Genomic DNA, 27098 nt, shown 5'->3' on the forward strand with positions numbered 1-27098 from the left:
CTAAATAGTGATCACTTCCAATTTCAAATCCTCTGTACACTCTGGTGTCCTGCACCAGGGAGAAAGCATCACTATCAACAATAACATAGTCAATGAGACTTTTCTTATTCCTTGCCTCTTCTCTCCATGTGAATTTGTGCACATTTTTATGTTGGAACATGGTATTAGTAATAACCAGTCCATGTCCTGAGCAGAAATCCAAAAGATATTTGCCATTATTATTAGCTTTGCTCTTTTCTCCAAATTTTCCCAAAATATTTTTGTATGTCTCACAATCATTTCCTACTCTGCTATTTAGATCCCCAACAGGGACCAACTTTTTATTTTTCATTGTGTCAGTTGCTTTTTCTAAAGCCTCAAAAAATTCCTCCACTTCTACCTTAGTAGAACCTTCTGTGGGACCATAAGCACAAATAAGTCTGATGTTCTTAAATTTGTTTAATTTTTTTTTGGAAAGGTTACCTTTTGGTTACTTTTTCTAACTGTGGAATGTGATTATATTCAATTGCTTGTGCTGATATTTCTGCAGTTGGAGCTTTTTAGGTTTTGTTAGTTTGTTTTAAGTTTTCTTTTATTAAAAAAAAAAGAAGAAATTATTCAGTATTTTTTTTCTTGCATTTTTTTTTATATTCAATTATGACTTAATTTGTCCTTTGTTACTGTATTACTGTTTTCTTTTTCCTTTCACAGTATTAGGTCTACTAGCCTGTTCCAGCTTCTCACCATTTCTTTAAGATCTTCTATTTCTTTTTCATTTTAGTTTATATATTTAGCATTCTTTTTTCTTGAAAGTTTTTCCACTTTGTTATACTATAAATTAAAGATGCCAAGAAATTACCATATTTGCCCACGTATAAGACTCACCCCCTTTTTTGTACACATTTTTTAAAAAAAAAACTTTATCACTGAATATTATAATGAATTTACATAATGAAATTCAATAATTTTTTTCTTCATATTCAGCTTCTGGCTGAATATGAAGAAAAAGTATTCAGTTCTGGCCATTTTGCCAGAACTGAATAAATATCAGTTCTGGCCATTTTGCAGTTCCACTTCGTAGGTTATGTTTACTGTAAGTTGCTTTTTTTAAATCCTCATCCTGATTCCGCCAAGTTCTTATAATTTTCTCAGTTGGAGGTGGCCCAAAATGCCTCTCTGCAGCCCTGTTTCCATGTTCTTTAGCATACGCAACATAACTTATATGCAATATTGTAGCAATGCCGATGTTTCTCAGCCATAATTTGCCAAGAAATTTAGAGAAAATTTAACGGCATATCTGTGATTTAACAGCTGTGATCGTCGATGACACATGTGCATCCACTGAACGCTACATAACTGGAATGCTCTCACACTGCAAGGAAGCAAGAAAGAAAGAAATTACATAACTCAGAACAGAGAAAATTTCCAGAAATGAAAGTACATAATAAAAAACTGAGTATCGGCGTATAAGACGCACCCTGTTTTTCAGGGCTATTTTCAAAGAAAAAAGTGCATCTTATACGCTGGCAAATACGGTATATTCTTGGTTTAATCCTTTATCACGTTTGCACATGAAGTAACTTCACAACTGGCCAGCTCATATATAGAAAATTTCCAGAAATGAAAGTACATAATAAAAAACTGAGTATCGGCATATAAGATGCATCCTGTTTTTCAGGGCTATTTTCAAAGAAAAAAGTGCGTCTTATATGCCGGCAAATATGGTATATTCTTGGTTTAATCCTTTATCACATTTGCACATGAAGTAACTTCACAACTGGGCAGCTCGTATATAGAAGCAAATGACTTCACATCACTTGCCTTAGTGTCCTATAATGAAAAACAGATATCCTTATGGACATGTGCTTTTCATGTTTGTAAGACACTTTTTGGCTACTCATATATGAAAATATGACTTCTGCATTACTTCAATTTTGGTATCACTTCTGAGTCTGGTTCTGGAAGTGGCTATAATGACAGTGTCAGAAATATGTCAAGCTGCTTCTGATGAGAACGTTACACTAAAAGAAGAAAGTGAACCTAATACAAATATAGAAGAACAAAAGGAACTCCTTCAACCAATGCCCAGATGCAAGAAGCTCTACAAATACTTTGTCACGGTGTGTAACATAGAGCAATAAACTTCGAAAGGCATTATGAGTATGAGCAATTTATTCATGAACTACTATATTCAAAGACATGACAAACAATACTAGATAAGTTTTTAAAAAATTTTACGTTGTTACTTATTAAAAAGTTCTTATAACAATAAATTATGTTCATAACAATAAATTGAAATAAATGATGCAATTTTTTATATCCTTTACTTAATGTTATCAAAAAGCGACTGTCCCAAAGTGACCACAATAAGTGGTGCCTACTGTATTATTTTTTGGTAGCCTATTCAGAAATAGTCTGTAGGATCTAAATGATCACATATGTCTACTGGCAAAATAAAGTTAAAATTCTGCAAACATTCTACTCTCTGAAGTGAAAATGCAGCACTGTCATTGTCAGACTGGTTTTCAGAATGTTTAGAATGAAAAAAGATTACCAAGTTTTTCTGGAGGCTAAAGAAGCTACGGATATGATGTTGTGCCAGAATAGGCTAGAAATGAATGTCAACTTAAAGGGAAAAAAACAAACAATTAATCTTGGTTGGGAAACAGAATAAGTGGTGGCTACTGTATTATTTTTTGGTAGCCTATTCAGAAATAGTCTGTAGGATCTAAATGATCACATATATGTCTACTGGCAAAATAAAGTTAAAATTCTGCAAACATTCTACTCTCTGAAGTGAAAATGTATAAGTGAGAGAAAGTTAAGTGTGGTCTTTCTTCTATGAGGCCTTGGTCAAAAAAGTCACCAAGGCCGTGGGACCAGAAGGCTCGAATGCTATCCAAGCAGGAGGCAAACTTGGTGCATTTAGCCATTACGAGTGCTACTTTGGAAAAGTTCATTTTTTTTTTGTAGTTGTTATGAGTTGCAATGCAAGCTGAATGATAAGTTATAGTTTTTGCTTTCAGCTATTAGGCATATACTTGATTTTTGGTGTGGACTGCTTCAGCAATTATTAGAAAATCAAGGCTTGGCAAAGAGATATATATACTGAATTTCTGCTTTGGACTGCTTCAGCATAATTATTAGAGAACCAAAGCTTGAATAATAGTTGATGGTTTTAAGTGGGATGGGGTTGTGGAATGAATGTACTCATCCCTTCATTCCATAATAAAAAAATGCTAGAATTAGAAAAGTGGAAGAAATAAACAGATAGAAATGAGACACAGAAATCCCAAATGTCATCCCGATTATCACTGGTGTACTGGAGAAAGAGATGGTTATGAAAAGATCCAAGATTATGGGAGAATAATGAAAATTACTTGGAATTCTGATGGGTTGGTGAACAATTTATGTCAAATTATTACCGAGAACAAACAATTCAGCTTCTCTTCCAGCCTAGTTTGTGACATTGGAGAAAGGAAGTCAATCTAAATTATGGATGTTGAAGTCTCCTTCAGTAATTATCTCATGCCTTGGAGATATTACTGAAGGAAATTAATTTTGTTTTGAATGAATATTGAATGAATGAATTCAGGAAATAAATTTTGCTACCTTGCTTGCATTATCTTCTGAATCAAGCCAGTTTCTCACTGTCTTTATTGCTACATGACCAGCATTCTTATTAGGATAACCTAAAGAAAAAATGCAATATATAATGTAATTACTGTTTTCACTTTCTATAATATGGCAAAGATGGCTATAGTTCATATAGTGCTCTATTAAAATAACAATCAATTACAATGTGAAATAGTGGTTCAAATCACATATATATATATAAATTAATTACTACAACTGATATATTATTATACAGATGCTCTTCATATTGACTGTCAACAAGAAGAGGCTAAACAATAATACTTCTGAATGTCACACTGAGACAGACTCAGCTCTTAAGATTTTGTTTCATCTCTCACTCTGATCACTGGATCAGGATTTTATGATCCTGATTCATTAAATGTGCAAATATAACAGCACCACTATTTTTTTATATATATATATATTATCCTCAAAATATCACGAATTTATTATTATCAGTATAAAAACTATTGTTAATAGTTATAATACATTCATCTGCTGTCATATGAGAGAGAGCTAGTGTAGGAGATCATGCAAGGATTATAATTATTATATTAGATAGACATCTAGGGTGCAGCAAAAAGAAAATGGAAACTAAAACATTCTTTCTGCAAATCTATAATATATAGGTTACTGACTGAAGATTACAGAAGTATCAAAACAACATTGACCATGTGGATATAAATTTAGAAAGACTATGGCTAAGCAATTTGCACACAACAAACTTGTGAGGTATTATACACCCACATTTAATCCCATTTGTATTAAGTCACTTTTAAGCAGGGTTTCAGACAGTCTTTTAGATATGTACCAGTCTCTATGATTTTTGTATGTTTCTTGTGTGAAGTAGTGTTCAATACATCCTGAATTGTTACAATGATGACATCCTGCGCATTATGCTTTTCAATGTGTATATATTAACAGCTCATCTTGTCTGTCCGTAGCAAGCTATGTTATAGATGATTCATACTCTCCTGGAGTGTTAAAAGATGGGTTTGTCCTTAGGCAAATGGATAATTATTGCTAGTATGACATTTGATTTGAAAGCAGTGCAAAGATTATATTTAGATGAGATGCTGACTTCCTGGAAGTCTCTCTTAATAATAATATCCATAACACAGAATGAAAGGTCTGACACTTCCTTCCCTTAGTGAGGAATTTGTTATGGGTGATGGTATAAATGATATACTAATTATAACAAGTCATTTGAATTAAAAACAAATGGCAGAAAATTAATGGTGGAGTAATATTAATATAGAATTGCTTCTTTTAGTGCTGATATTTTACCTGATGCTTGAACATAACAGTCATTATTGTATTCCTCAAGTCCATTACGTCTTAATTTGTAATAAATTTTGATGTTGTTAAATGGTCTCCTCCCCACTTTATTTTCAGGATTTATTTTATTTTAGTTCACTGACAGTCTGTTACACCAAGCTTCATGAATGCTTATTACTGTTTCTTTCTTTTTTTCTTGTATATATGTGAACTCTCACTCATGAAAGGTTTAAAACCTATCATACATTTTTAATATATGAGCAAAGAGTTATCTAATTCAGAAACCCTGTCAACAGTCTAGAAGTTGAAAGCTGATGAGATATGCTGCCATTTAGAACATTTGTCACTAACTGAGTTCTTACAAGTTATGCACTGAGTTCTAATCAGTGTATAACTTATAGAATAACCTCTGATTTATGAATTTCTGATTTATTACTTGGACTTTGGCAGAGAACACCACAGGATGAAGATTAAATTATAAATTGTACATATAATCAATATCTCAAACTATGTATAAAAATTAACTCACCATAAACTCCAGTAGATACACAAGGAAAAGCCTAATGATAAAAAATAATACTTAATTACAACATATTAAAATTGATGTAACATACTAAGCTGGTATGAGAACATGAGTGATACATAAATTAGAAAATGCTATTAATAAAAAACACAGCAGAATAAAGATAAATTCTTCTTAGATTAGAAAGCCTGGCAACAGTCAAGTTTTTGCATTAAATGATGCCAAACAGAACAAAAAAAAGGAGAGGAATTTATTTTAGCAAAAACTTGACTGCCAAATGATAAGCAATATGGTGCTTAACATTTTAGATCTAGGAATGCAAGCATATTATAATTTTCTTACAATTCCATGTAATTCACCAAATGGAACTTAGACATATCAGCAATAAATTAGGGCAACTTTAAGAAAATTTGGAATATTTTAATATTATAATCTCAATAATGAAACCCATCCAGTCTTTCACTTTATATTCTCAACACATTCAAAGTAAAGTCAGTGTCAATCTCAATGAGTAAATGCAACCTCCCTCTGTACACACACTGACAATGATGTGCTAAAGATTTTGAATTCACTCATGTGGAGAATGATATAAAATGAATAAATAAAAATAATTTATTTAACATGTTTTGAGAATTTCTGAATATAAGTTCATGTAGTTCCATTTCTTGGAATATTAATGCTTAGCTAGCAGGGATTCTATTTTTGGAGCAGTAGTTAGATCAACCTTAAACCATATGTTAATTTAAGATGACATCAGTGTCATACAGCTAAAATAATTTGAACATACCTTTTGAATTCTATTTTACTGTAATGATGGACTGTTTCCAAAGTACATTATGAAACTAATATAAAAACTAAGACACTGGTAAAAATTTTAGAAATAATAGACATGATATTTATCATAAGGAAAAATATAGACAATATTCTTCTGTGTTGTCATGGTTGACTGATCAGTTAAGACATCTGCTCTCCAACAGGCTACAGGTTCAAATCTTGCTGTGAGCATGAATATTTGTGATTACCTTTAGAAGAGAGATGAATTTAAATGTTCTGTGCTTAGTGAGCCCTGAAGCAGCTTGAAAAGTTCCATTTTTGTTCTCCAGGACAGGGTTTCTGGATTCGTGAAATAACTAAAAATAATATATAATATATATATATATAGAATGGGTAACTGGACAATGAGACTTATTTGTGCCTATGGTCCCACAAAAGGTTCTACTAAGGTAGAAGTGGAGGAATTTTTGATGCTTTAAAAAAGCAACTGTCACAATGAAAAATGAAAATTTGGTTCTTATTGGGGATCTAAATAGATCTAAAGAGTAGGAAATGATTGTCAGACATACAAAAATATTTTGGGAAACTTTGGTGAAAAGAGCAAAGCTAATAATAATGGCAAATACTTGTTGGATTTCTGCTCAGGACATGGACTGGTTATTACTAATACCATGTTCCAACATAAAAATGTGCACAAATTCACATGGAGAGAAGAGGCAAGGAAGGAATAAGAAAAGTCTCATTGACTATGTTATTGTTGATAGTGATGTTTTCTCCCTGGTGCAGAACACCAGAGTGTACAGCGGATCTGAAATTAGAAGCGATCACTATTTAGTCTTAAGCAGGATAAAATTGAATTTCATACTGAAAAGAAGAACATGTAAGAAAGCTTTAAAGCGAATAAAAGTTGACAGCTCTCAGATGTCAACTGTACACTAAAATACAGAAAGATTATTGAAAAGAAAATGAAAGAGTTTGAGAACAGGAATCAAACTTTGGAGATTCAGTGGCAAACTCGGAAGAAAACATTGATTGATTCTGCCAGAGAGGCATGTGGTGAGGTTGTGAGCAAGGATAAAAAAAATCAGAACTCCCTGGTGGACACAGGAAGTTAAAGAGGCAGTGAAGGAAAAGAAGAAAGCATATCAAATGTTCCTGGCAAATAAGTCAGCTTTTACCCTTATAGAATACAGAGACAAATGTAAGAAAGCTAAACAGTGTGTAAAACTAGCTAAACAAAAGTCGTGGGAGGACTTTGGCAAGAATATAGAAAATAAATATCAAGAAGGTGGCAAAATATTCTGGAGGTTGTTGAAGAAGCTTAGGAATGGAGGAAAGAGTGCTGTAAAAGGAGTTAGAAATGATAAAGGTGACATGAAAACAGGAGAAAAAGATATCCTCGAAGTATGGAGTAATTACTTTGAAAAACTGCTAAATGAAACAAGCAGTGATGACAGCACAGTGATAAAAAACACTGAGCAGGCATGCAGTCAGGAATACATATCCATACTTGAAGTAGAAAAAGCCATCAAAGGCTTGAATTTGGAAAGGAAGCAGGAGTAGATGATATTCGACCAGAAATCCTGAAGTATGGTGGTATAAAAGTCTTACAGTGGCTGCACTGCATAGTTCAGAAAGCCTGGACAGAGGGACGAATTCCCGATGATTGGAGTAGAGCTCTCATAGCACCCATATATAAAAAGGGAAATAAAACTGAATGAGAGAATTAGAGAGATATTTCCCTACTGAGTGTTCCCGGCAAGATCTATGCAAGTATACTTGAGAAACGATTGAGAAGAATTGTGGAAGAAAAGCTGGGTGAAGAACAAGCTGGATTCGGGCCAAATAGAGGCTGTCAGGATCAGATCTTCACTTTATGACAAATAGTCGAGAAATAATGGGAATATAACAAAGATCTGTATTTAAGTTTTGTCGATCTGGAAAAGGCATATGACAAGGTGCCAAGAGAGAAGCTATTCAATACGTTACTTCAATGGGGCATTATATCAAGCAATTCGTAGTCTTTATTTGAGTTGTAAGTCAGCAGTTAGAATTGAAGGAAGTACAGGAAGATGGTTTAATGTTAAATCTGGTGTGAGACAAGGATGTACATTATCTCCTCTGTTATTCATTATTTATATGGATCACATTATGAAGGAAAATGGTATTAAACCTGATATCAAAATCGGAGATGTTAATGTCAGCTCTTTGCTTTATGCGGATGATGTTATACTTCTAAATAAATCTGCTACAAGTCTGCAAGATTCTCTGACTAAATTCAATAACTGTTGTAATAGATATGGTATGAAGGTCAGCATTAAAAAGACAAAGAGAATAAAAATAGGTAGAATTGTTGAAAATGTCAACTGTGTTGCGAATGGAGAACCTGTGGAACAAGTAAAACATTTCAGCTACTTAGGCACGATTTTTATTCAAGATGGTAAATTAAATATAGAAATAGACAACAGAATCAGCAAAGCTGGTATGGTAGGAAGTCAAGTGAATAAATTCATATGGAATAAGAGAGAAATTAGTCGGAACGCTAAATTAGCTGTATACAAGACAATGTTCAAACCAGTTTTAACTTATGGATCTGAGAGCTGGGTCAGAAGTAAAACACTTGACCAAAGACTAGAGACTGCAGATATGAGAGTCATGAGAAAGATTAGAGCCGTGAAACAGATGGCATCAATGGCAATATCATATTAAAAACGAGGATATTAGGAAAGAATTTGACATTGTCAGCATCCAGGAATGCGTTAGCAGAGCTAATCTCAGGTGGTATGGTCACTTAAACAGAATGGGTGAAGAAACATTAGCAAAACAAGTGTTCTCTGCCAGGTTGGCAGCAAAACGACCCAGTGGAAGACCAAGATATAGATGGATTGATACAGTACAAAGTGCCTTAGACGATAGAAATATAAGATCTGATAATGTTGGAGTCTTGACAAGTAACAGACTGATTTGGAGGAAAATTGTAGATAGGAAATTAATAATGATGTAATTTTTTCATGTAGTACTATCATATCCTGTACACCCCTTGAGGGTACATGGCAGGAATTTGATGATGATGATGATATATATATATATATATATATATATATATAAATAGAAAAAAATCTTAGCTCATCCATGGTACTAATGTAATATAGTTTTTGCAACCTTTTATAGGTGGGAGTAACATTAAAATTTTTTAAAAATTAGAAAGAAAAATCCATAATATTTATAAACCTGAAATTTGTCGAAATAAAATCACAGAAGTGCTTTGAATATTTCAAAATTACAATTAAACCTACAATTGCAAAAATGAAATGACCATATCAAAGATAAAAATATTTGACTGATTAATCCAAAGAGAAATTTGAAACTTTAGGATGATGATGTGTAGCCCATTATCAGTGGTCAGATAGAGTTGTGCTGAGGAGAACATAATAGTGAATGAATGGATCTGTAGGATGAATGATGTGGAATTTGTAAATGTGTGGAGTTGAGAGACAGAACTTATACAAAAAGGATGGTTTGCATTCGAATGGATTTGGTGTTCAGAGTCTGGAAAAGTGTTGCTGAAGAAGTGAAAGCGGATGTGCAAAATCAGGGAAACTAGAGTTTTTAGGGGGGATGTTGATTGGTAATACATCAGAATAGGATAGTATAAACTGCAAGTGATGAGCCCTAAGAGACTATTGTATTTTATGTACACTAAGGCCAGGAGCATTCAGAACAAGAGAGAGGAATTTTTGGCATTGGTTAGTTCATCATGGTCAAAGGTTATTGGCATTAGTGAGACATGCCTGACAGAAGATATATAGTTAGTGGGACAGAATATGAAGGGTACAGTGTGTTCAGGAAGGATAGAGATAAAAGAATGAGGGAAGGAGTGTTATTCATGAAAGCTGATGAAATGCAACCAAAGAGAGTAGAAGAAACTATAACACATTTTAGGAATGTTAGTAAAGTAGGTAATATTTATTATCCTACTAGTTTCAGCGATTTTTGCTATCGGCATCTTCAGGGATACAATTGGTAAGCGATATGAAGGTAACAGACTAGGTTTTAACTGACAGTTCTAATTCATACAAAATTAGTACAGTGCAAGACAATGCGCGTATCTCGGGAACATGATTTATTTGTTACGAGACATAATGTAATTGGAATGAAAGTTCATTTCTTTGATGTTTAGTGATCTAATTAAAGTTTTCCAAATTTCCGGTAGGATTAGACCTCGATTCTTATTTAGGTTTCCTGTTGAACGGGTGACCATAGCAACCTCCTTGAAGGTTCTGGAATGGTAGTTCTCTTCTATATAGGGCATAAGACTCTTATTCCACTCAATAAGATGGTTGGTAGAGGCAAAGTGGGAAGAAAGGCCTGAAATATCTTGTCTGTTGTTTCTAACAACAGACAAGATATTTGACCAAATTAATTAACACCACAGGAACAAGGTATATTATATACTCCAGAGTACTTGTAGAATGGATGAGGGTCTTTCGGTGATCTTAAAAATTTTCGAATAGTATTGACCAGCTTGAATGCTACTCTAATATTGTGTGGTTTTAGAAGGATAGCCAATTTTTTGGAAATGCTGCTGACAAATGGAATAGTTATAGTACTGATGTATTGGGTGTCATCATGTTGTCTTTGTGGTATATCCGAAAAGAGAATCTTGTTGCAGAGTCTTTTAGGATAACCATTTAAGGATAGCTCTCTGGATATTGTAGTTAATTCTTCTTGTAAGTCATCTTGGTCTGTAGTGTACTGTATAGCTCTTTTCTTAAGCATATGGATAATGCTAAGTTTCTGTGATATATGATGTGACGAGTTGAAATGGAGGTAACGTCCAGTATTCGTAAGTTTTCTATACACAGACAGGTTGGTACTGTTATTGGTTTGTTTCTTTATTAGGATGTCTAGGAATGGAAGTTTTTCATCTTTTTCAATTTCTAATGTGAATTTGATGGTATGGTGGAAACTATTGATTTGGTTAAGATAATCCATTAGTTCTTCTTTCTTATGATTCCAAATGATAAAGATGTTATCTACATATCTGTACCAAGTTTTAGGTTTTGGGGTAATTTGAGATAAGATTTTATCTTCTAGGTCTTCCATGAATAAGTCAGCACAAGAAGGAGAGGGGGGGGGGGCTACCCATGGCTAATCTGTTAAGTTGCTTGTAGACGGTTTTTTGCCAAACGAAATAGTTCAAAGTTAAACAATGATTGAACAACGTAGTGATGTTTCTTGGGAACAAGTTGTCTAAGATGTTGATGACTTCCACAACTGGAATGTTTGTAAACAGAGATGTGACACCAAGGTTTGCTAGTATATCATCTTGAGAGACAGGGATGTTTTTTAATTTTTCAATAAAATGTTGTGAGTTTTTGATATAAGTATCCGAGTTGTGAATGTGTTGTTGTAAAATCTTGGCTAGATATTTAGACAGTTGGTAAGTTGGAGAATAGATTCCATCAACTATTGGACGTAACCATTTGACATGAAAGATGGAATAAACATTGATGGTGAAATATTAAATATCCTATTATTCACTGATGATGTGGTATTAATATCTCACTCACCCAAACTCTTAGAATCAATGCTGAATAACATAAGCCAAAACTGCCAAAAAATTGGATTGGAAATACACCCTGACAAAACAAGATGGATGAAAAACAAATACCGTAAAGATCATACAATCACTCAAGAATCTCACACCATCGAAAAAGTTGAAGAATACATCTACCTCGGCTAGTCCATAAAAATGAATAATAATATATCAAATGAAATAGCAAGGAGAAAAAGAGCTGCTTGGATAGCCTTCAACAAAATAAAATCAACACTTACCAACCAAAACATAGATATAGACATAAGAGCCCATCTTTTCAACAGTTACATCTTACCAGCATTAACTTTTGGCAGTGAAACATGGAACACAACTTTAAAAGAAGAACAAAGCTTAATAACACTCAACGTGCAATAGAAAGAAGAATATGCAATATAAACAAAATAGACCACTTAAGACACACAGAAATCAGGAAGAAGTCTGGACTCACAGATATAATAAAAACAATCTACAACAGCAAAAGAAGATGGGCAGGACATCTTGCCAGAATGAGAGACAACAGATGGACAGTCAAGAGTTACAAACCGGTATCCGAGAGATACCAAAAGGAAACCTGAAAGACCGGCCTTAAGGTGGAAAGATCCAATGATTAAGAAAGTTGGAAGAAAATGGAGAAGAAAGGCCCAAGACAGGAATAGCTGGATTCTTTACAACCTGCAGTCATGGAGAAATCCTGACTGAAACCACAGGTCCATCAAGGTAAACTATTGGACGTAATGGTGCACCTTCTTTATGTATTTTAGGAATGCCATACAATCTTGGAGTCAACGGGTGCATGGATTTTAGTTTTCTTATTAGGTGCATAGGCCAGTTTGTCATTCCACGTAATAGTTCATTGGTGTCGTTATGGTTTTTTTTGCATAGGATCTGTACTGAGGACGTCATAGACAGACATGTCTGATAATAGATTGTTAATTTTCTCTTTATAATCTTTCGTATTCAAGATAATAGTTTTATTGCCTTTGTCAGCTTTAAGTATGATGATGTCTTTATTATTCTTTAATTTGAGTAGTGTTCTTCTTTCCATTTGGTTAGAGTTGGTGTTAGGAGATCTTGACGGAGCGGAGAGGATTATGCTGCTTTTTAATCGTAAGTCATTAGCTATTGGGTGTGGTAGCAACGAGATGGCTTTTTCTAAGTTGCAGATGAACTCTATTTTAGGAATAGTAGTAGGTTTTAAGGCGAAATTGAATCCTTTTTTTGAGAATTGAGATCAGGTTTTGTTAAAATGTGTTTAGATAGGTTCATTATCACTTGGTTATCTGGTAGAGACAGTTTAGAGTTAATGTAATTATCATATAGCAAGTTGAATTTATCAATTTGCATCTTTTTGCTGTAACTGAAGGTTTTGGCATAACTGTTGTCAGGTATCTACGTCAAGGTAATTAGAGATGTCCGTGAATAAATCATAGCATTGAGGTCTATTTGGCTGAGGAAGGCTCTCGTATGGCTAATTCTTTCCCGGAGAAGGGCAAATGAAGTTTTGTGGTAAATAATATTAGCTTTTTTTTTTAATTAAAATGTTGTTTGAGACGAAGAAATTTTGGGATAATGTTATTGTCTCGACACCTTTTTAAAAATGTCAGATAGTTTAAACACTTAGCCTTTTTGCATTTTAAACCTTCAATATTGCATACCTTTCGTTTAGTGATCTTGTCGATCCTGTTCATAGTGCGATTTTCTTTCTTGATTACTTGTATAAGAAATTATAACACATTTTAGGAATGTTAGTTAATTAGTTAACTTTAATTAGATCACTAAACATCAAAGAAATGAACTTTCACGCCAATTACATTATGTCTCGTAACAAATAAATCATGTTCCTGAGACACACGCATTGTCTCGCACTGTACTAATTTTGTATGAATTAGAACTGTCAGTTAAAACCTAGTCTGTTAACTTCATATCGCTTACCAATTGTATCCCTGAAGATGTCGATAGCAAAAATCGGTGAAATTAGTAGGATAATAAATATAATAAATACTCACTTGCTAATATTAATTTTGATCCCATCCAAAAGAAGATGTCTGGCTAATTGATTACTCCTACAATAACATGAGTAACAGCTGCTCACACCCATTTACAGTTGACTGCTAACTAACTGAAGCTATTACTCCAATTCATCTCTTATTCCATCTACCTTTGTTCTCTGGAACAGCCTTTGCCATTAAGTACTCCCATTACAAGTAAAGACTACAATCTCCAGATCTTGAAAAAGAATATCAAAAGATTCTTTTCTCTTGATATCTCCCTACATGCAGGATTGATTTGTTCATCTGTCTTCCTCTCCTTCATCAATAACAGCCTTTTATCTCTTATTTATCTATGTTAGTTACCTATTTATATCTTTGTCTGTATTTTTTTTCTTTTATGGGATTCCTACTCATGAGAGTTGTACCTATTATACTTTAGTACCATAGGTAAAGTTTTTTGGCTTCTCCTGTGTGAAAGTGACATAAAATAATGAAAAAGAGAATCAGGTCCAATGAATGCCACATCCACTAATCATTCCGTGGATTACTCTATAGTTACAATGCTTTATTGAAAAGAAAATATTTGAGCAGTTCGTTTCAAAGAATCAAATGCAATTCATCATTTTAAGTCAATAAGAATACAATTTAATTGGTTGAAGTTAAAATTTTCAGTCCATATACGCTAATGGGGGGGGGGAGGTGCAATATGAGAAGGTAAGGAATAAACATTAAGTCAGAAGCCCCAGTCATTCTTCACATTCCTTAAATGATATGTGGAGATATCCTCCAAGTTACCTTGCACCTAGTATTTATCCTTGAGCACTCTTCAGGGAAGTTATTTGCTCATAAGTAATCACATATAGGAATCTACTTACATCTATGTGATGTGTAGAAATACCTGATCAGAGCTGTAGAGTTTATATCATCATCTCGGTCAAAGCTGTATAACTGAGAGGAGACCTCCACATAGCCTTTAAAGGAATGCGGAGAACCGACCAGGGCTTCTGACCTAATGTCCAATCCTCACCTTCTTGTGGAGCACCCTGTTGGGTATCTACCTGGATAATGAACGGACAACGATGGGCTGGCAATTTGGGATTTAGCCGATGAAATTGTATTATTATTCACTTAAATTAATATAGAAAATGATGGTACAACATGACAAAATTTCATGCCGGCTGGGCGTCGCACACCCCAATTGTTTTTGCCAGGGACCCAGGGCGAACCGCAAAAAGTCAGCTACTTGAACAAATCTGAAAGCACACCCCAACTCAACATCACCAAAGTTAAAGACTGGTACTATCAACATAAGAAGCCTGAATAGCAAAGAAATGGAGCTAGCTGAAGAATTAGATAAGTACCAGATCGACACAATAGGGATGACTGAAACAAAAAAGACAAAAACTGGTGAGATCTTTCTGAGCAATAAATATAAAATGTCATACTCAGGAAATGACAATCAAGAAAAAGAAGGAGTAGCCATAGTATTCAACACAAAATACGAGGCTTATCTTCTTGAATGGCAGGCAGTCTCAAGTAGAGTGATGTGGGCAAATATTAGAATGGTGAATCGGACAATGAGACTTATTTGTGACTATGGTCCAACAGAAGGTTCTACTAAGGTAGAAGTGGAGGAATTTTTTTGATGTTTTAGAAAAAGCAACTGACACAATGAAAAAGGAAAAGTTGGTCCTTGTTGGGGATCTAAATAGCAGAGTAGGAAATGATTGTCAGACATACAAAAATAATTTGGGAAAATTTGGAGAAAAGAGCAAAGCTAATAATAATGGCAAATACCTGTTGGATTTCTGCTCAGGACATGGACTGGTTATTACTAACACCATGTTCCAACATAAAAATGTGCACAAATTCACATGGAGAGAAGAGGCAAGGAATAAGAAAAGTCTCATTGACTAAGTTATTGCTGATAGTGATGCTTTCTCCCTGGTGCAGGACACCAGAGTGTACAGAGGATTTGAAATTGGAAGCGATCACTATTTAGTCTTGAGCAGGATTAAATTGAATTTCATATTGAAAAGAATAACATATAAGAAAGTTTTAAAGCAAATAAAAGTTGAGCAGCTCTCAGATGTGAACTGTAGACTAAAATACACAAAGATTATTGAAGAAAAAATGAAAGAGTTTGAGAACAGGAACCAAATCTTGGAGATTCAGTGGCAAGCCTTGAAGAAAACCCTGATTACTTCAGCCAGAGAGGCATGTGGTGAGGTTGTCTGCAAGGATAGAAAATTCAGAACTCCATGGCAGACACAGGAAGTTAAAGAGGCAGTGAAGAAAAAGAAGAAAGCATATCAAAAGTTCCAGGCAAATAAGTCAGCTTGTGCTCTTAGGGAATACAGAGACAAATGTAAGAAAGCAAAACACTGTGTAAAACTAGCTAAACAGAAGTCATGGGAGGAACATAGAAAATAATTATCAAGAAGGGGTAAGATATTCTGGAGGTTGTTGAAGAAGCTTAGGAATGGAGGAAAGATTGCTGTAAAAGGAGTTAGAGATGATAAAGGTGACATGAAAACAGGAGGAAAAAGATATCCTAAGTATGGAGTAATTACTTTGAAAAATTGCTAAATGAAACAAGCAGTGATAGCACAGTGGTAAAAAAACACTCAACAGGCCAGGAATACAAATCCATACTTGAAGTAGAAAAAGCCATCGAGCTTGAAATGTTGAAAGGCAGCAGGAGTAGATGATATTCAACTAGAAATGCTAAAGTATGGTGGTATAAAAGTCTTACAGTAGCTGCACTGCATAGTTAAGAAAGCATGGACAGAGGGACGAATTCCCAATGTGTGGAGTAGAGCTATAATAGTACCTATATATTAAAAAGGGAAATAAAATGAATGTGAGAATTACAGAGGTATTTCCCTACTGAGTGTTCCTGGTAAGATATATGCAAGTATACTTGAGAAACAGTTGAGAAGAATTGTGAAAGAAAAGCTTGGTGAAGAACAAGCTGGATTCAGGCCAAATAGAGGCTGTCAGGATCAGATCTTCACTTTACGACAAATAGTTGAGAAAGCATGGGAATATAACAAAGATCTTTATTTAAGTTTTGTCGATCTGGAAAATGCATATTACAAGGTGCCAAGAGAGAAGCTATTCAATATGCTAGTTATATGGTGTCAATGGGGCATTATATCAAGCAATACTTTGTCTTTGTTTGAGTTGTAAGTCAGCAGTTAGAAGTGAAGGAAGTACAGGAAGATGGTTTAATGTTAAATCTGTTGAGACAAGGTTGTACATTATCCCCTCTGTTATTCATTATCTATATGGATCACATTATGAAGGAAAGTGGTATTAAACATGATATCGAATTGGAGATGTTAATGTCAGCTCTTTGCTTTACATAAACATTCACATCATCATCCAGCTGAACAGTATGGTATTCTAAAAACACACACACAGAGCCAGAGCAATTTGTTCTAAGATACAACTCTTTCCATAGAGCTTAAATATGTGTGCCATACTTTCTTGGCCAATGGCTACAATTCCTACAAAATAGATAAATACTACATAACCTAATTACTTCTTCTTTCTCTTAACACACAAGAACATCACTATTCCTAGTCTCTATGTCAGAGGTATATCTAATTGCTAAATAAAACAATCAGTGGTAAAAAACACTCAACAGGGATGCAGTCAGGAATATATATCCGTACTTGAAGTACAAAAAGCCATCAAAGGTCTGAATTTGGAAAGGCAGCTGGAATAGATGATATTCGACCAGAAATGCTCAAGTATGGAGGTATAAAAGTCTTACAGTGGATGCACTGCATAGTTCAGAAGGCCTGGACAGAGGGATGAATTCCAGATGATTGGAGTAAAGCTCTCATAGTAACCATATATAAAAACGGAAATAAAACTGAATGTGAGAATTAAAGAGGTATTTCCCTACTGTGTGTGTTCTTGGTAAGATTTATGCAAGTATACATGAGAAACAATTGAGAAGGACTATGGAAGGGAAGCTTGGTGAAGAACAAGCTGAAGTCAGGCTAAACAGAGGCTGATAGGATCAGATTTTCATTTTATGACAAATAGTTTTAAAAAACATGGGAATATAACAAAGATCAGTATTTAAACTTTGTAGATCTGGAAAAGGACAAGGTGCCAAGAGAAAAAAGCTATTCAAAATGCTACAGTTATATGGTGTCAATGGGGCATTATATCAAGCAATACGTAGTCTTTGAGTTGTAAGTCAGAAGTTAGAATTGAAGGAAGTACAGTAAGATGGTTTGATTTAAAATCAGGGGTAAGACAAAGATGTATATTCTCTCCACTCTTATTCATCATCTATGCATCACATCATGAAAGAAAGTGGCGTCAAGCCTGATATTAGAATTGGAGTTGTCAAACTTCTCTTTGCTTTATGCAAATGATGTTGTACATCTAATGCAAGTCTCCAAGATTCATTAACTAAATTGAATAAGAGCTGTACCAAATTTGGCATGAACATCAGCAATAAAAAGACCAAAACTATGAAAATAGGCAGGAGCATAGCATACTTTAGCTGCATTCTGAATGGAGAGCCTATAGAACAAGTAAAATATTTCAACTATTTAGGCATGGTTTTTAGTGAAAATGGCAGGTCAAATCTGGAAATAGCAACAGAATATGAAAAGCTGGTATGGTAGTTAGCCAGCTGAATAAATTTATATGGTTAAATTTATATGGAATAAGAAAGAAATTAGCCAAAACACCAAATTAGCAGTATACAAGACATTATTTAAACCAGTTTTAAGTTATGGATCTGATAGTTGGGTTAGAAATAAGATAGAGACTACAGATATGAGGATTCTGAGGAACGTAGGGAAATGAACTGATGGCATCAATGGTAGAATCATATCAAAAATGAAGACATTAGAAAATAACTTGACATTATTAGCATTCAAGAATATGTCAGAAGAGCTAATCTAAGGTTGTATGGCCACTTAAACGGAATGGGTGAGGAAAGATTAGCAATTTCTTTACCCATTTTTAACTGCCATATTGGCATCAGGTGTTTGATGGTGGGAAAGAGACCCAGGTAAGACCAAGGTCTAGGTGGACTGATTCGGTCAGAAGTGCCCTTAGAAGCACAAAATGTTAGATATTGAAGTGTTCACAAGTAATAGATTTGATTTGGAGGAAAATTGTTGATAAATTAATAATAATGTAAACTTAATCATGTAGTGCTGTCATAGTAACCGCAACACCTCTTTGGGGTATATATATATATCAGGAAATTGATGATGTATGTATGTATGTATGTAATCTCACATTTCAGCTATTCACGAAATGACCAGCAAATAATGTGGCATGTAGAGACTGCTGATAGATGATACAACATATGCAATATTAGAACATGAATTGGTCTATGTTCCATTATCAATGGCTTTTGCACTGCATTTCTCTCTCTCTCTTTATATATATATATATATATTTTTTTTTTTCCTTACTGATCTCAGAAAACTTAGGGAGACATATGGCATCAATATCAGAACTACCCCCCCCCCCCGAAGCTCTTGACCAAATTTCTTATGTTCGATTTCAAGGTAACTAACTAATGTGGCAACGGCAACCAATGTTCTAATGAAGAGTCATAGAACGATATCAACCAATGCTACTGCGATACTGCGTCCAGGCTCCTGATGATAAATATGCTACGAGGACTCATATAAACATTTTGCAACTCAATATCAACGGTACTCAGAGAAAAATGGATGAACTTAAATACCTGCTTTACAAAAACAATATCCATGTAGCTTGTCTACAAGAAACAAAACTGAACAAAAATCTGAACTTCAGCATCAAAGGATATACAGTTCTTAGGAAGGATAGAGAGGAAAGAGCAGGTGGCGGGCTTGCTATCCTTTTGAAGACCTCAGAAATCACCCTAAATCAATGTTTAAATAATAACAGTTCGACGGAAGCTCAAGCTGTTGAAACACACCTACCAAACCATTCTATTTCAATCACAAACGTCTACCACCCTAATAATACAAATATTAATACAGACATCATCGAAAAGCTAAGCGAATCCCCAACTGATACAACCATTATACTTGGTGACCTAAATGCAAAAAAGCACAACATGGGGCTCCCCTGATTTAGACCATAAAGGTCAACAATTGGAAGACCTCTTTACAGATTTGGAACTCACAACAATTAACAATGGACAGAACACCTATCTCTCTAAAACTACGGGAACTGAATCTGCTATTGACATCACAGCTATTAATTATAGCATTGCATCAAGAACACAATGGAAACTTTTGGGAAATGCCATCAGTGACCACAGACCCATAATAACATACCACACTAAACTTCAAGATTGATTAAGAACAGCAAATCCAAAGGACATGGAACTTCAGAAAAGCCGACTGGACAAGGTTTACTCAAACCTTGGAGAGCCTCTGTCAAGATGAACCTGTCTCTGGAAACCTCGACAGAAAATTACAAATCCTTACTTCACACATCAGTAAAGCTGCCAAAGCAACAATACCAAGAGGTAAGCAGAAAAATACCTGGATACCATACTGGAAAGATCACGATATTGATTCAATGATTACAGAAAGAGATAATATCAACTAACAATTCAGAATTAATAAAACTGATGAATACAGAAAGAAATTAATGGACATAACACACAAAATAGAGCAGGAAATTTAGAAATGCAAACAAGAAAAATGGGCAGAGCCTTGCAATAACCTGGATCCAAGAAAAGACAGATAACGCTGGAACATTATTAGAATCCTGGACAACAATATCAAAAAACAGAACCAACAGAAAACAAACTTTATCATAAATGCTGGGAAACAAGCTATTACAGATCAAGAAATTGCAAACACACTGGCAAAAACCTATTCAAACAGCTCCAAACTTCAGTATAACAAGACCCTCAATAAACTCAAGTAAAATACTAAAACGAGCAAGAACATACCAAACTAATGAACATCTTCTCCGAAGAATTTACACTAAGTGAACTAAATTCATCAATTGAGAAAACTGCACCTAATAAATCTCCTGGTAATGATCTTATCTTTGGTCACCTTGGCAAAAATGCCAAAGAACAACTTCTGGACATTCTCAATACCTCTTGGCGAACAGGCAAACTTCCAAAAGAATGGAAAAAATCAGTTATTGTACCCATCCCGAAACCTAACAAAAATGCTGCAGAATGTCAAAGCTATAGACCTATCGCATTAACTAGCATACTTTGTAAAATTACTGAAAGAGTCATACACTCCAGGCTTATGCAATGGCTAACAAAAAATAAGAAAATCAACTACTACCAAACTGCCTATAGAACCTGTCATTTGACAACAGATCAATTATTCCACTTCTGCCAAACAATAACAGACTCATTTCAGGAAAAACCAACAAAAAAGACAACTGCCATATTCCTTGATATGACTGCCGCTTTTGATCGTGTTTGGATCAAAAAATTAATACAAACAGTACATGATATTGGAATTAGAGGAAACACTTTAATCTGGATTGCTGATTTCATTAGAGGAAGAAAGATCAAAGTCAGAATCAATGCAGCAACATTAAGAGAGCGGAGAAACTGGGCTGGTGTTCCCTAGGGCTCAGTACTCAGTCCCTTACTATTCCTTCTATGTGTCAATAACATTCATCCCTACCTTACAGAAGATACAAAAGTAACTTGCTATACAGATGATATAGCCATTTGGCACACTAGTGCTAAAATCAAAGAATCAGAGGAGATTCTAAACAAATCCATGTGAGGATTAGAAAAATGGTCAGATGAACTTAAACTCAAAATCAACCCAGACAAAACAAAACTAAGCACCTTTAGTACAGACAGGAAAAACAGACATTCCTACAATCCCAAAGTCATGATCAACAACAAGCTAATTGAAAAAGTCACAAATCCAAAATACCTTGGTATTATGCTTGATCAGGAATTACGTTTTGCACAACACATCTCTAACACTTCCAACAGAGCTCTAAAAAAATTAAATATACTGAAGGCTTTGTGGAACAAATTGGGGCACAAAACCAAAAATTCTCAAAACTACTTACACTACACTAATAAGGCCAATAATGGAATATGCAGCACCTATCTGGTCACCTTCAGCCTTATCAGTAAAGAAAAAATTAGACAAAATACAAGCAAAAGCATCCAAGATTATCATTGGTGCAGTCTCATCCACTAACAACATCAGAGCCCAACAGAAATGTGGGCTTGACCTGCTGGAGGACAGATGAAAATTTGCCACCATAAAATTCATAAATGATATCAGAAGCTACCAAAGTGATCATATCTCCCTAAAAACTTATGAACATCGGAATCAAAAATGCAGACTTCACAGATCATCAACTTTACAATATGATGACACTATCAGGAAGGAAATAGGTCTTGATCAGCTAAATGCCCACATAAACAAAGAACCTCTATTTTTCAGTCCTTTACCTTCAAATACCTCCATAAATCTAAACCTTACCAAACTCTGTTCAAAAATAGAACCAAACAAAATGCTCAAAGAAAAAGGCCTAAATACTATCAACCTTCTTTCATCCTCCAAACAGGTTATTTGTTATACCGATGGATCATCAGACACCAATATGATTAATGGAGGCGCTGGTGTTCTCCTTTTACTCCCGAAAGGTGAAAAACTTTCAATAAAAGTTGAATCTGGGAGAATCACTTCCAATTTTACCAGCGAACTCTACGCAATAAATAAAATACTTGAAGCCTACTTAAAACTATCATCATCTCAACAATCTGAAGGAATTATAATTTACAGTGACTCAAGATCAGCTATGGAGGCAATCAAAAATGGCAATACCAAGCTCACACAAGACATCCATAAACTCTTAAATCAACTAAAGTGTTTAGGAAAAAGTTGCATTTTACAATGGATTCCTGCTCATGTAAGCATTGATTACAATGAACCAGCTGATAAATTAGCAAAAGAGGCCAGAGAACTCAACCAAGAAATTCACATGATAACTCTTGCTGATGCCAATGCACTAGCAAAAGCTAAACTAATTCCACTGAAATCAGTGATATGACATCAAATTCCCAAAATCAGTGCTGACAGAAAGACCTCCACCACTGTAGCAAGACTACGAACAGGACATTATAGAGGAATGAAGATCAATACAGATGATACGAGAACATATAGAAACTGCAACAACTGCTCCAATACTGAACTGACACCCACTCACATCTTTACCTGTCCAGCAATTACAGCAGCCTTGCAAGAAATAAATCCTAACAAACAAAATCATTGACATAGCCAAAACAGTACAAGGAGCACACAAAAACATCTAAGCAAAAGAGGACAAGACCTTCAAAGGACAAGACAACAACAACATCAGAACTACAGATATCAGAAAGGAATCTGACATTGTGATTACAATAATCATTAGCACAAAAAAGTGAGGTCTTATAAAATTTGGATTAAAAAATATTATATTCAGTTTTATGATTAATAGCCAATTTTACGACACACCTAAAATTAAAATTTAATTTTTTGTGGATTTTACATTTTTATTGTGACAATGACAGAAAATAAAAAATTATACTTACTACACTACGAAGGTTGTTTTCTTTAAGAACATTAAGTGCTGTTGAATAGCAACTTCGCAACTTTGCTTCATTTTCACCAATGGGTCCAACAGTGTGAATTATATCTAAAAAGTAATTGAACTGCTTGTGTCAATCAGCAAAGTACAAGCATTAACAATTAACGGGGGGGGGGGGGGGGGGGGGGGGGAGAAAAACCTCCATGGCATTTACTCAACTGAATTGGTTAAATATCATCATTAACTGCAATCATGTATTTAACTGGAAATAAATGTAATTGGATTAAAAATTTATACTTGTAAATTTATTTTCAAATTTGTAATACCAGATATACGAGGGTAGTCTGAAAAGTTCGGTGAATGGTCCGATATCTCAACGGCAACATGGGGCAGGTGCGACATGCATGCATGACTATCCAGAGACATGTTGAGAAGTACCACCTAGCAAGGAGTACATGTGACCGTCAGGATAAACCCGCTGCGGGCAGTCAAACGTAGTCAGTGTGAGAGGTAGGATCACAGTGCAATGGAGCAATGAGTGAACACCGTTCTCCCCAATTTGTGGCTTCTGCTACAAATTGGGAAAACAGAGACAGTGTTGGTGCAAGTGTATGGGACGGAAGCTGTGAGCAGAAAATGTGTTTATGACTGGTTCAATCGCTTTAACGGGAAGGAAACGAATGAGGATGAGTCATGTTCGGGTCAGCCATCGGCCAGACATTATCGAGTGAGTGTGACAAATGCAATGGAGCAATGAGTGAACACCGTTCTCCCCAATTTGTGGCTTCTGCTACAAATTGGGAAAACAGAGACAGTGTTGGTGCAAGTGTATGGGACGGAAGCTGTGAGCAGAAAATGTGTTTATGACTGGTTCAATCGCTTTAACGGGAAGGAAACGAATGAGGATGAGTCATGTTCGGGTCAGTCATCGGCCAGACATTATCGAGTGAGTGTGACAAATGCTGGCACAGGATTGGCGACTGAGACTCTATGATTGCTGGTGGAGGAATTGGGCATCAGCAAGGACACGGTGCGCACTATTGTCTGCGAAGATTTGGGTAAGCAGAAGATCTGTTCCCAGTTGGTGCTGCACAAGCTGCGAGACAAACAGAAAGCAAAACGGATGGAAACCTCTGGAGATTTCATTAACATGTATGATCAGGATCCATCCTTTCTGCGAACCATCGTCACAAGAGATGAGACCTGGTGCTACCAGTTCAATCCGGAATCTAAGTGGCAATTGATGAAATTTCGTTCACCGTCTTCCCTGCGAACCTAAAAGAATCGCCTGCAAAAGTCCAAGGTCGAGACAATGTTGATCGCCTAACGTTTTGTAGACGTGGCAGCAATCCAAGAACATGTGACAGTGGTTCTGCAATCAATTCCTGAGGAGGCCTTTGCTGACAGTTTCCAGAAGCTTTATGAATGTTGCCAAAAGTATGTTGTGAAGGATGGCAATTGTTTTGAAGGCCCCTAAAGGTAATTTGTTTGTATCTTCTGTTTTGTTTGTTTTCTGATACCATTCACTGAACCTTTTAGACGCACCTCGTATATTTAAGAATTGTATTCCTCTACTCTTCTTGGAACACGTTGCTCAATTTTGCAATAAGGAAGAAATTGCTGTGCTTATATCTTTACATCTCAATGACTCACAACTAGCATCTGATAATCTACTTAATTTTTATGGCATGATTATTTAAATTCATGATTTTGATCTGAGAAAGTTGATTTGATATTAGTGATAAAACCACCAAATCCTGGACAAAGTTATACCAGACAACAAGATAATCTGGTAACATGCCATATATTGTCGGCATCTCTGCAGACCATATGAGGGTGGTTTCGACCATAGATGGCAACAATATCGGCAAGATTTTTTTTTTTTAGTTGGTACATCTGTCATAAACATCCATGTGAAATTGCAAGTCATTCTATCAAGTAGTTTGTTTTATACAGCTCTGAAACAAAAGCGTCGTCTGTATCCCTTAAAATGAATAAACTGAGTATCGTGCAGTTATAAAATTATTTGTAAGAGAAGGTTTAAATGGGCTGCCGAGTTTAAACATGGCTGTACCAGCCTTGAAGATGATTCATGTGAAGGACATCCAAAATGTGTAAATAACACCAGAAATCACTGATCAAGGAAACCTGAAAGACCGGCGTTAAGGTGGAAAGATCCAATGATTAAGAAAGTTGGAAGAAAATGGAGAAGAAAGGCCCAAGACAGGAATAGCTGGATTCTTTACAACCTGCAGGTTGTAAAATTGGATGACCGGCGAGTCAAAATGTATGAAATTACTGAGACTATAGGCATTTCAAAAGAATGTGTAGGATATATTTTGCATGAAGAATTGCAAATGAAAGAGCTTTCTGCAAGATGGGTGCTGCACTTGCTCACAGCAGATCAAAAACGCACTCGCATGAAAATCTCTGAACAGTTCTTGGAGCATTTTAATAGGAATAAAACCGATTTTGTGCATCGATTTATTACTATGGATGAGATTTGGATTTGCTATTACACGCCAGAATCCAAACAGTGGACAGAAGCCAGTTGTTTAGCACCAAAGAAGACACAGTTGGTTTTTCCATCAGCAGAAAAGGTCATGATGTCAGTGTTTAGGGATGCTAAAGGCATTTTGTTTATTAATTATCTTGAAAAGGGTAAAACAATAACCGGGGAATATTATTCTGTCTTTTAACAAGACTAGGCGATAAAATTTGCGAAAAGACCTGGTTTGAAGAAGAAAAAAATCATCTTTCATCAGGACAATGCATCTACCCACGAAGGTGTTTTGACAATGGGAATCTGCACTATGAATTGTTGGAACATCCACCCTACTCCCCAGATTTAGCTCCCTCTGACTTCTATCTCTTCCCAAGACTGAAACTCTTCCTCGCTGGTCAGCATTCTTCTTCGAATCAAGATGTGATTGTAGCTGTAGAGGGGTATTTTGCAGATCTTACTGAGAACCACCACGGGGACAGGATAATAGTGCTGGAGCATCGCTGGAATAAATGCATTAGTCTTAAGGAAGATTATGTTGAAAAATAAAACTAATTTGGAAATTATAAATTCGTTTTTTCATTGTTAGGTCAAGAAAATTTCAGACCACATTCATACACCGCACTTTTTTTCAAGACACTTCAGCTTCCAATAAGCAGGCTATCTCACACCAACCAACAAAAATTATCTACTACCTAATAACATTAACAAACATTAATTGGCACAAGATTTGAACTTGCAGCCTATAAGTTAGAAAGTCAGCATGCTAACCACTTAGCCAAATTTTACCAGCATTTACAGAAATTCTCTCTATAAATAAATTTCCTATCATTTGTAATGGCAACAGGGTTTCTAAACTAATGAATACTTAAGCCTTTTTTTTTTTTTTGGTAGATTTTTTTTTTTTTTTTTAATAGTGAGTTTGCTATGTTTGCCACAGTAAGAACTGACCATAGTATGTGAATGCATGTTATAAACTAATATAATAAATAAATAAATAAATTTCACTCCAGTATCCTGCATTTAATTTGAAAGTTTTCCACTTCGTTAAACTATAAATTAAAGATGCCAAGAAATTATATTCTTGGTTTAAGACTTTATATAATGCAAGCAAACAAAGTTTATATGTGAAGTATCTACATGACTAGGCTACTTGTATATAGAGGAGACCTCAATAAAGGTTGAAACCAGTCTGGGTAGTAGCACTTCCTATAATGCATGGCATTATACACATCGTAATGGATGTGTGCTTTGTATTAT

The 27098-nt window shown here is 35.1% G+C and overlaps 1 protein-coding gene across 2 annotated transcripts in view; it reads right to left on the reverse strand.

Moving 5' to 3' along the window:
• LOC150104592 (ADP-ribose glycohydrolase MACROD1-like) overlaps positions 1-27098 on the reverse strand; it is a 123042-nt gene that overhangs the window by 22748 nt on the left and 73196 nt on the right. For both annotated transcript variants that reach the window (XM_090395802.1, XM_090395800.1), the window contains exons 6-8: positions 23340-23443; positions 5423-5453; positions 3592-3671 (exon numbers count right to left, since the gene is read on the reverse strand). In XM_090395802.1, the coding sequence (XP_090251928.1) occupies positions 3592-3671; positions 5423-5453; positions 23340-23443 (215 nt within the window). The remainder of the gene's footprint in view (positions 1-3591; positions 3672-5422; positions 5454-23339; positions 23444-27098) is intronic.

The sequence above is a fragment of the Typopeltis vanoorti genome, chromosome 7 (genome assembly GCF_054136105.1).
Source record: "Typopeltis vanoorti isolate ZY-2024b chromosome 7, IOZ_Tvanoo_1.0, whole genome shotgun sequence".
Lineage (NCBI taxonomy): Eukaryota > Metazoa > Arthropoda > Arachnida > Uropygi > Thelyphonidae > Typopeltis > Typopeltis vanoorti.